This window comes from Schistocerca americana, chromosome 2, assembly GCF_021461395.2.
Source record: "Schistocerca americana isolate TAMUIC-IGC-003095 chromosome 2, iqSchAmer2.1, whole genome shotgun sequence".
In the NCBI taxonomy this organism is placed as follows: Eukaryota; Metazoa; Arthropoda; class Insecta; order Orthoptera; family Acrididae; genus Schistocerca; species Schistocerca americana.
In genome coordinates this window covers 488,985,123-488,997,448 of record NC_060120.1, presented here as the reverse complement: position 1 = coordinate 488,997,448, position 12,326 = coordinate 488,985,123, and the positions used below count along the sequence as shown (strand labels likewise).

General features: G+C 37.7%; 1 protein-coding gene across 1 annotated transcript in view; it reads left to right on the top strand.

The window, feature by feature from the left end:
* LOC124594116 (E3 ubiquitin-protein ligase lubel) overlaps positions 1 to 12,326 on the top strand; it is a 468,996-nt gene that overhangs the window by 315,162 nt on the left and 141,508 nt on the right. Inside the window, exons 14-15 of the mRNA XM_047132473.1 lie at positions 1,985 to 2,248; positions 4,513 to 4,759. Coding sequence (XP_046988429.1) covers positions 1,985 to 2,248; positions 4,513 to 4,759 — 511 coding nt within the window. The remainder of the gene's footprint in view (positions 1 to 1,984; positions 2,249 to 4,512; positions 4,760 to 12,326) is intronic.

Below are 12,326 nucleotides of genomic sequence, written 5' to 3'. Positions count from 1 at the left end.
GCATGAATACAGCAAGCTAAGAGACATATGCTAATATAACAATATGATAAGACCTACAAAACACAATTAATGAAGATTACTGACTCTGAAAACATAAGGTCTTTGTTAAAATATCAGGCTGGCACAAATTTCCACTTTTTGTTTTGTCAGAACCGAGGACTGATTGACGTTAATGCAAATTTCATTTATCCATTCCAGACTTTATGTTTTCTGTATGAATGTAGTGTGGTCACTTTTGATTACCACAGCCATAATTTCTACATCTCTTCAGTAACTGTGTACATATAAGTTTCACAGACTGCATGATCTTTTCATCTTACTGCAGACAGTTTGTACATTCATTAGTTACTTTTTAACAAATTTTGTTTTTCATTAATCTGTTTGTACCCTTCATTCTCACATCATCACTATCTTCAAAAATTTGTTCCACATCACAATATGTTTTTTAAATTTGTCCCCTATGTTTGAATGTACTCAAGAATGTTTATTTGTCTCAAATGGTTTTTGTCAACTGTTTCAAAATATATACTGTTCATTTGTCCTCTCATTAGTTTGATTTTACTTCTTCTTTATGAAACACACAGGAGTTTTCTCTTTGATGCTTTTCAGCTATAGACCTAAACTGTCATTGTTTTTCCTCTTTCTTTACTTTTTTTCCATTCTTCTTTCTTCGTGACATGTATATAACATAGTGGAAAAAAATAATGAACAAATGTTGAGACAAACAAGCATTTTAAGTTGACTGGATATAATAATAATCATCCTGGAATGCCTAAAGAAATAATGTGTTTAATCTAAACTTTGATTTTATGTAAACAGAGGGAGTGAGTTAAATTCATATTCTTCCAATGACTTCTGTAATTTTTGTTTACTACTTCTGTGAACTACGTCTATTCCAGTGCCTTCCATGTTCCATACTTCTTTCTTTCTCTGATTGAATTGTACAAGAAACCTGATATTTCCAGTTCTAAAAAATTTTTCCTGATCGTACTGGAACAATCACCGCCGCTTCCCTATTCTCCTCTGTCTCTGCACTTTTGTGTCAGCTCTTCACTCCTGTTAGGCAATACATTTGCTTTTGTGCTAACTCTACTGTCTTATTAATGGGCCTCTTTCTTCATTCTGTTCATTTAGCAGATCTGTTCTCCCTCATAAACCTTTTCTTTCTAAATTTTGTCTTTTCTTTTATTGCTTTCTTCTTTGTTCACACACTTTTCTCTGTTTGTATCTTTGTTTAAATACTTGTATCTGCCAGCTTTTTCTACAAAAATGTCCATCAGTGATCTAAAAAAGCTTTTCCATCAGTGATCTCAAAATGCTTTCTAGTATAGTACTGCACAGTTCAATGTACTTTCCTGTTTTCTTCAAATGCCCACATTGCCTTCTCTATTAAATATTTACTTTATCTTCTCCATTACCTGGAGTATTCACCTTGCATAACAGCGTAAATTTACAATATAATTTATCTTGTCCTTACATCAAATTCATTTGACCAAGATTTTTTTCCTGTTTCATTTCTTACACCTTTGATTATGCCCTTGATGTACTCCTTGCTCCTTCCCATTTGTAATTAATTACTATTATTTTATACATAATGGCTGCTGTTAGTTAAGTATATTCTTTACTTCAGCTTTGATGATATATTACTTTCTTGTCAACCTTTTTACTAGATTCAAGAAGTAACACATGCAGCTTCGGTATACATAAGTGGAAATGCACTTCCTTCCAAACCACCTGTATTTTATTTTGAACTGCAGTGTTCTGAATGCATATTGTTTTCTCATCATATAAACATTATGCAAAAATAGCATAATGTACTGTCCATAATTACTGAATTATCTTGGCTTCTAGTGGTAAATTTATTGCACCTGATCTCTTAAAGCATATTGCAATATAGGAATGAAAGAAAGTCAATTATTTATTTACAGATGTTGTTTCTAAGGCTTTTAGATACCATTAACTTGTGTTTGAATCTTGTTAACAGGAAGCAGAGATGCATAACTTTACAACAGAAGATCTCCAAGTGGCTATGGAACACTGTGGTGAGAAAAATCCAGTTACATGGTTGCGTGATAACTGGCGCAATATGATTGATACTGTAGTAACTCTGGCCACTAACTACGGGCATGAGAGACATGAAAATAATATTGGAACAATATCAGCTGCTGAAGCTCGTGATGCATTACGAATACATCGAGGAAATGTGTGGGCAGCTGTTACTGAGTGTGTAGAGCAGCGCCAGAAGAAGGTACGCTTTAATGGACTGTATGCTGTGTGACTGATATTCTGAATTAACTATCCTTGTTTGATAAACTGTTAAAGTTGACTACTGAGATCTATCAATAAATCTCTACAATTATGATCATGTTATGAACCTGTCCTCTCCTACCTCATATTCTTTCTCAAATACCAGCTTCAATTCAGACATCAATCATAAACTTCACTAAACATGCAAAGTATTCTACTGCTGTTTGTCTCTCTCTATACCTCTTAGATCATACAGGGTGTTTCAGAAATGACCGGTATATTTGAAACGGCAATAAAAACTAAACGAGCAGCGATAGAAATACACCGTTTGTTGCAATATGCTTGGGACAACAGTACATTTTCAGGCGGACAAACTTTCGAAATTACAGTAGTTACAATTTTCAACAACAGATGGCACTGCAAGTGATGTGAAAGATATAGAAGACAACGCAGTCTGTGGGTGCGCCATTCTGTGCGTCGTCTTTCTGCTGTAAGCGTGTGCTGTTCACAACGTGCAAGTGTGCTGTAGACAACATGGTTTATTCCTTAGAACAGGGGATTTTTCTGGTGTTGGAATTCCACCGCCTAGAACACAGTGTTGTTGCTACAAGACGAAGTTTTCAACGGAGGTTTAATGTAACCAAAGGACCGAAAAGCGATACAATAAAGGATCTGTTTGAAAAATTTCAACGGACTGGGAACGTGACGGATGAACGTGCTGGATAGGTAGGGCGACCGCGTACGGCAACCACAGAGGGCAACGCGCAGCTAGTGCAGCAGGTGATCCAACAGCGGCCTCGGGTTTCCGTTCGCCGTGTTGCAACTGCGGTCCAAATGATGCCAATGTCCACGTATCGTCTCATGCGCCAGAGTTTACACCTCTATCCATACAAAATTCAAACGCGGCAACCCCTCAGCGCTGCTACCATTGCTGCACAAGAGACATTCGCTAACGATATAATGCACAGGATTGATGACGGCGATATGCATGTGGGCAGCATTTGGTTTACTGACGAAGCTTATTTTTACCTGGACGGCTTCGTCAATAAACAGAACTGGCGCATATGGGGAACCGAAAAGCCCCATGTTGCAGTCCCATCATCCCTGCATCCTCAAAAAGTACTGGTCTGGGCCGCCATTTCTACCAAAGGAATCATTGGCCCATTTTTCAGATCCGAAATGATTACTGCATCACGCTATCTGGACATTCTTCGTCTAATTTCCTGAATGAATATTTCGATGATCGTGTGATTGCTTTGGGCTATCCGAAACATACAGGAGGCGGCGTGAATTGGCCTCCCTATTTGCCAGACATGAACCCCTGTGACTTCTTTCTGTGGGGACACTTGAAAGACCAGGTGTACCGCCAGAATCCAGAAACAATTGAACAGCTGAAGCAGTTCATCTCATCTGCATGTGAAGCCATTCCGCCAGACACGTTGTCAAAGGTTTCGGGTAATTTCATTCAGAGACTACGCCATATTATTGCTACGCATGGTGGATATGTGGAAAATATCATACTACAGGGTTTCCCAGACCGCAGCGCCATCTGTTGTTGAAAATTGTAACTACTGTAATTTCGAAAGTTTGTCTGCCTGAAAATGTACTGTTGTCCCAAGCATATTGCAACAAACGGTGTATTTCTATCGCTGCTCGTTTAGTTTTTATTGCCGTTTCAAATATACTGGTCATTTTTGAAACACCCTGTATATTAAGGTCTGCAGATTCTCTTTACATTGAAAAAGCCCTGAGGCAAGTCTACCAACATTCTAAACTTTATCAAGGTGTATATATATTTGCAAGCAGTGTTTTCACAAAGGCTCATGAGCCACTCAGGGGAAACATTGATGCAATGAAACTTGCCTGAACAGTATGTGGGCCACATCACTCTCAAGCCTGTAGACACTTTTAAACTTGCAACAGTGCTGTCTCCACTGACCTTTAGTGTCCCTTTGCACTCCAACAGAAAACAAACCTAGGCAGTTTGTGCTAAGTGTCTCACAAGCTGCTTGATGGCAACATACACATTTGCAAGTGCCATACAAGCTTGCAATTGTGTAAGCACCTTCTAACTATTTCATCCTAAAGATCTTTGAATTATTCTGAGAGAAGTGGAATGCAGTGATATTATCAACTGGATAAGGTCACCCACAATGAAACAGATGAATTAAAATCAAACAATAAAATATTAAATTTACAATTATTTCCAACTTCATAAGAGTCTGTTATTTGAATTGAATAGTAAACATATTTTCTTTTTTTCAGTATGCGGAGCTGATGGCACGTGGAAATTTTACTAGGGAGGATATTGTAACTGTTCTAACAGCCAATCATGGAAATCTAGAGGCTGCCTATTTAGAACTTAGTAAGACACAACTGAAACCTTTCTTGATGAGAATTTGGGGGCCACCTGTAGGAACTGATAATGAAAGTGGGAATGTTGAGGCTAGTATGAGGGTGCCTGATAAAATTCCTGAGCCTGTCCTCAAGACTCACACAACAACTGATGAAGGTATGTTATGAGAGGTGACATGTTATGAAGAAAATTAAGTTTGATTCACAGAAATCCTGAGTATTTCTGTTACCAATTTTCATGTTGATTTTCATGTAATATCAGTGACTTGTTGCAATGATGACTTGGACTGCAGTGTAACATAGAAATTGTATAGCTGAAAGCAAATAATTCTGGTGTATGGATATATTAAAATGTTTTCTAGTTGTATTATGATTCATGCTGATTAAGACAAAATAAAATAAATGCATAGTAACTGTGTTTTAATACTAATTGATTCAATACTGGAAGGTCCTGAGTGCAATACAACCAATGGGAGGAGTATAGTAGCTGCTAACTATATAACTGTGGCACTGAGTGGTAGATGGGCACATGAACTCATAGGTAAACTTTCAGGTATCAGGTACTGTCCATTCTACAGAGGTAATAGGCCAAGTGCTGGGCCCATATAGCTCTCTTTCTCTCTCTGTCTCTCTCTCTCTCTCAGCCTAACTCCTGAGTCTGAAGACCATTGTACGACTCAACTGTATGTTGAGCAGTTTTCTCTACTTTATTCATTTTCAGTAGCAACTGAGACAGACACAGTCTGCTGTCCAGAACTGCCATTAGGCATACTTCTACTTGACTAATGTCTACTCCTGTTGATCAGAATTTGATCAAACTCTTTGAATAAACGAAGTAAAAAGATACCAATATAGATAATTAAATTTGCTCTCTTGAAATTTTGACAGCATAAAGAGTATTCCATGAAGTTTTGGGATTGCAGCCGGATTATGCCTACCTCTTGCCATCATACTTCAGCTTGCAGTTATTCAGCCAACTTCAGGAGAGTGTTTTTCATTGGAGATTGCTAGTTCACAATGCTAACTTGACACCAAAAATCATCTGTTGCTAGATGTGTCATTAGGCATAAAATGTTTTCTTTCGGAAAATGTTAGAGAAATCACTGGGTGCCTTGCCTTATCCAGTTGAAAGCCACCATCATGATTAATAAGTTCTTATGGCAAATGTATTTCCACCAACTCCTTAATAATTGAATCCCAGAAGGATCTTGTCTAGTCCAATATTTCTATGGCAGACTAATCCGTAGAATGTCGTGTGGAAGTACAATTTGCAGGCTTCTATCTGCCATCACCCATAACAAACTATGAGCATCCTTGGAATGTTTACAATGAAATTTTCACTCTGCAGTGGAGTGTGTGCTGGTCCTGAGTTCGAGTCCCAGTCTGGCACACAGTTTTAATCTCCCAGGAAGTTTCATACTTCAAATGCTGGTGCACAGGGCGCATCTTGTGTCTGATGGGGATAACCTTGCAAAGGAGCTGGAATACCTAAAATCTGCATTCAAAGATAATGGATATTCACTACATAAAATCAGCATAACTTTAAGCAAGAAGAAACGTGACCACCCACAAGATCAAGAGGAGAAGGAGTGGTTTTAGTCCAGGACATTCCTCTCATACGTCAGCAATATTTCGTCAAAATTAGACAAAATCTTAAGGAAACTTAACATCAAAGTAATATTCCACCTACATATAAAAACTTGTGCTGCTCTCAGTTTGGCAAAGGATGATTTGTTGTTGTGGAGGGCTGAAATCTACAGAATACCTTCGTAGTGTGGCAAAGCGCACAGTGCTCGAAAAGTGAAATGAACATGATCGCCACACTCGCCTTTTGCAGCCCAGTAAGTCAGCCATAGCCAAGCATTGTATCTCCACAGAACAGTCCAAGGATTATTCTGCCATGACAAGATACTTCTGATATTCAGTAATTAAGGAACTGGTGGAAATACATTTGGCAGAAGATCTTATTAATTGTGATGGCAGCTTTAGACTGGGGCCCAGTGATTTCATTAACTTTTTCAGAAAGAAAACATTTTATTACTAATGAAACATTTAGTGACGGTTGATTTTCTTGATTTGAGATCTAAATTTTAACTCCAGGAGCCTGTATTTTGACAGAGTATGCACATGTACAAGGGTGGTTTGTAAAGTTTTTGGAATGGTATGGAAAAAAGTACTATCATCACCGAAGCTTCTTTTTATTTTACAATGTAGTCTCCGTTTGGATTAATGCACTTGATCCAAAGATGTTCCAGTGCCTTGATCCCATCTCAAAAAAGAGTTTCCTCCAGGCCTGCTAAATATATGTCAACTCCTATCAATTCTTCATTTGAAGTGAATCTTGGTCCACCAAGAAAAATTTTTAGTTTTGGGAAGATATGGAAGTCTGATGGAGGCATATCAGGTGGAAAAGGTGGGTGTGGCAACAATTTGTACCTTAGTTCATGTAATTTTGCCATGGCAATGGCATGTGCAAGGGCACGCATTGTCTTGAGGGAAGATGACTTTCTTCCTTGCTAAACCTCGTCTTTTTTCGTGTATCTTTTGCTGCAATTTGTCCAGGAGGTTAGCATAATATTCTCCAGTAATTGTTTGTCAAGTAGGGAGATAATCTACAAACAGTATCCCCTTCGCATCCGAGAACACTGATGCTATGACCTTTCCTGCCAAAGGAATTGTCTTTGCTTTCTTTGGTGGTGGAGAGTCAGCATGTTTCCACTGCTTTGACTGTTGTTTTGTCTCTGGGGTGTAGTAGTGCACCCAAGTTTCATCTGTGCTCACAAACTGGTGCAAAAAATCTTGTTCGTTTCTCCTAAAATGGGACAAACATTGTTCTGATAAGTCCATTCTCATGTGTTTTTGATCCACCGTCAAGAGTTGCGGCACCCACATTGCAGATAATTTTTTCATTTCTAATTCTTCAGTCAAAATGTGATATACCCTTTCAGATGACATCTGGCAAGTGTGAGCAATTTCACGCGCTTTCAATCTGTGATCCTCCATGACCATTTTGTGCACTTTGGCAATGATTTCTGAAGTAGTGACACATCTTGGCTGACCATCATGCAGATCATCATCTAAGCTTTCCAAACCAAATTTAAATTCATTTGTCTACTTGACAACAGTTGAATATGAAGGAGTAGAGTCCCCCAGTGTATTCTAGAAATCAGCATAATGTCCTTTGCTTTCATACCTTTTTTTACAAAGTACTTAACCACTGCTCGAATCTTGATTTTTTTTTCCTCTTCGCAAATCACTACACGGGAACAACGACAGAGCCATGTCAGCACCACAGCTCTCTTCCAAGAGTACTGATGTGGCACATGTTTACAGGCAACAGTCCAATGAATATCTTGTGAACAACTCGTTGTGCTAGTGCTGACCTCTCTTGGTGATACCGAAAACTTTTCAAACCACCCTTGTAGTATTACCATTATGCATGTGCTTCCATGCCATAGATAGAGCAGTCCCAAAGAGGGTGCGAAACTCAACAGAGGTCACTGATGTACTGGCTGCCTTTGTGCATGTGTCTCCAATGTGAATTAGCAATCTCCAGTGCAAAACACTCACCTGTAGATAGTTCCATGATTGTCACCTGAGATATCATGGCTGCAATCCCAAAACTTCATTGAATAAACTTACTCTCAGTTAACCTGTTTTTAGTTTCATTCTGTGTAAAGGGTTATTTCTATCTTTCTGTATTATTGGTTGGGAAAACATTGTAACGAAACTCAAAAATTAAAAAAATTAAGAAACTGTTTGTGTATCGTATTATATAAAAGTTGAAATGATGGGCGTAAATGTTTTTCTTCTTTTGGTTCAGTTCACACTACACCATTATTGTCTCACATTTATTCTCTTTTTCTATATTGCTTAACAAGAAAGTTGTCATCCTTCTTTAGTAGTGGCATCAGTAACAGTAATGGAGATCAATAACAATGGTAGTGTATGAACTGATGTGAGCATGAAGCTGTTTGTCACAGAACTCTTGAATAAAAGTTCTATTTCATTTTTTATTTTCTGCATCAAATTTGTATGAAGTTTCGAGTTCACAGGTATTTCTTTCAATTTGTTTGTCAGCTGACTTCATTATGTAAGAGTTACGTCCAGTTTACTGATTGTACAGCCACAAAATGGGCACCAGACTATCAGAACATCAGAGAATAATTGATTGTAGGTCACACCAGGTTAAATTTGAAATGACCACATTGCTCTCATATTATTAGTTGAAAAATGGTGGGATTTCTGAGATGAAAATAGTTTCTATGAATCTCGGTTTACTGAATTCATAGTTCATGTCAACCCTGACTGTTGATAAAGACTCACATTACTTAATTTTTGTTATAGTTCTTTTTTCATTGTGGGATAAGATATGTCACTAAGGTTCAATTTACAAAGTTATAGTTCATGTTCTGCTCCTTCCATTATTATACCAATATTGTCTAACATTTTGTCTGCTCTCAGGTCCAGTTGTAACGCATTATTGTTGCTCACATATGGAGTTCAGAAACATATTACTTTCCGTACCCATATATTTAATACATGACCTTTCATGGCAGCCAACTACATGTAATCCTGAGTGCTGCCCAAGCACTACCAGGCGTTGTTGAAAGTACTTGATAGTGCCCTACTAAAAGATGATGTTTAACTGACACAAGAACTTTCTGGAAGAAAAGCACAGACACTAAACAAGCCAATATGTATAGCAAATAACCTAGTATGACTAGAAATAATAAACATCAATGGATTTATGCTAATGCTGTAGTAGGACTTTGCTTTTCCTGATTTAGACAATCAAGGATATTGTCAAAATCACAAAATTTTATTTGGATTTAATGTGGACAATGAAATAAAGTTTTGCATGTTTAAGGTTGAACTAATTTCTTCGTATTTGTAGACATTTTTTCCAGCTGTTCTTACATTCCTCTATTGTTCTGCAATGTACATCTCACATGACAAAGTACTCTCAGCTTTCTGAAAGGGTAACAATGCTTTCAGCCAAAATGTATGTATTTATAATGTTATAGCCAAATCCGTAGGCAAACTATTGTGCCGTTCAGTGAGAAACATTTAAATTCCACTTTGATGTTGAAACTTGTATTAAATAATATTAAAACTTTCAATTAATAAATGAAGTCACATCAGGAGTTGCCTGAGTCCAAGTCTATTTGGTAAAAATGGAAAAGAAACACCACTAACTTGTTTTGTAGTACCTTCACTAAATTGCTATTGCTAGTTATAGTCACTTAACATACCATGAAAAATATTTGAATAAGATGAGAAAACTGAGGTATTGTTCTGATTTTAATCTGATAGGCCTGGTGAAAATTTTAAAAAAGGAAAAGAAAAAGAAAACGCCACGAAGAAGTTATCCAAAGTGGTCACAAATTGATTTTAATACAGATATGCAAAACTGTAAACTCTGACAGTCAATAGATGAATGGGTGATGCTACAGTACATTTTCACTACGCAGCTGGCAAAGATAGTAAACAGGGGACACGTCGATATCAGGGCATGAAATGCTCAGCTGGACTGTAACTATGTTTCACAAACAGGCATGTGAACAGCATACACAGATGTCAGCATTTGGTAGAGGATGTGTAGTTGGGCTCAAAGAAGCTGGTTCGAGTAATCAGTGAATTGTTCACTATTTGAATGAGAGTGATGCCACTAGTCAATGACTTTGGCAGGGTTGGGTGAACCATAGCTGAATGCAGTATCAAGAAGGGAGTGGTCAATTTAGAGAGACAATGTAATGTGAGGGCACAGCAGCTGTTAGAGAGGCACTCAGAGCCTTGGATTCATCATTATCATTGATTTGTAACCCACTTTCTAATGGTACTATGAGCCCTCACTAGGTCCATAGATAGTGGTTCTCATATAAACACAGGTATGTTTTTATCTTGAGACATCTGAGCTTTTGTGGACATTTCATCACAATGTGAGGCATATTTTGAAACTGTAGATAACACCTCAATATCATGAAGCACAACTATCATCCTCTTTCTGTTTAGTAACACCCACTTCTGTTAACTCAAAATGGTCATACAGAGTAAGACAAATTATTGGGGCAGTAATTTTAAAATATTTAGACACCAGGTCACACACTTGTTAATCTCATTCAGTTTCAGAGAGAAGCATTGTTCTCTTACCTGACATCATCATTTTGTGTGCCTCCCATAGCACAAGTCACTCTTCAAAACTTCCAGTATTAGTTTAATCCTGTATGACATTGACTATAATTATTCCTCAAAACCAAAGAAATTTTCTTCAAAGACTGACTGACATTCACTTCAGATTCATAACTACCAGGATATTCAACTTTTAGGGAGAAGGGCATAAAAAATACTGCTAACTAATACAATAAAGACTAAACGAGCACCGAGACCATCTCCTACCCATTCATGAACTCTTCATAAAGTGTGGTTGTTGTTTATGATTTTGATTTCTAAAGGATCTTGTTTACCCTTCTATGTACAATCTCTTCTTTTTTTCTGGGACATTTGTCCCATCTGACAGGTCCAATAATGGTGGACAAGCCCCTATCAAGAAATGACGAATATTTTCATTTTAATTATGTGGCTGGATGCCTTTCCTCTCAGTGTAAATGTCTGTTAGTCTAAGACTGTGTTCACACTATATACTGGACTGAGACATGCTGGGCCAGGCTATGATGTGGTGAGATATCAGACCCATTGTTTTGTATTGTGGTATTCACACTGGCAGCCAGGACATGATGGCACAGTGAGAGCTGGGCCATGCTGGCAACAATCAAAATGTTTAACATTTTTGGTATGAGCCAGCAGCTGGCACAACTTAGTGAAGCTATTATAGCTTCTGCAGTACACATATGAAATGTCTCCCATCTGCTCTTATCACTTTTATCTGCAGTGTCACTGTACGAGGTTTGTCCGTCTATTTTCATATATTTGCAAAATGGGAACACCTTAGGGACAGAGAAAAGTTTGAAAAACTTGGCAAAATCAGGTCATATAATCCAGGGAAAAGTCCATCAAAACTAAGTTCCACTAGGTCTTAGTTTCATCACAGTTTCTTAAAAGCTACTTTAGTTTGAAGAACTATGCATGGTTCTTTGTCTGTGGAAGCAGAACTAGTGAGCTAAATGGCGTTATCTCAAGAACTTTTTCAATATATCTGTGTTGCAAGACAAAGAAGATCATTCTGAGAGGTCGTCATTGGCTCCAGGCGATGAACCATCTCCACAGCCAACTAAAAAACCACTTAGCAAAATACTGAAGAATTTTTACAACTCAGAAAGGATAAAATGCCTTTGATGAAGGCACAGCAAGATATTAGTGAAGATGATGATTCTATTTACTGTCTGATGTGTGTGAGTTCTTGACTGTTTTGCAGCACACACTGAAATGTATTATGATTAATTATGTAACACAGATACAATTATTTGCGAAAGTTTTTATTTCTTTATGTAAAGCAAAAATCTCTCCTAAATGTATGTCACTGTTTATGGGATGAGATACATAACTTCCTATTTCTCCAGTACTTCGGGACTTGATGAGTCATTGCACTATCAAAACAGTATAGAAGTTGGGGGGGGGGGGGCTAACAGTGATGTGCACAACCTCCATCAATCGGCAGTAATTTGTTTACCTGTTCTGCAATGTTTGAGGCTATGCTACAACTACCCATTATTCCTTTTGTTAACTGTCTTTAAAGACCATGACATCGACAGCATCTTCCTTCA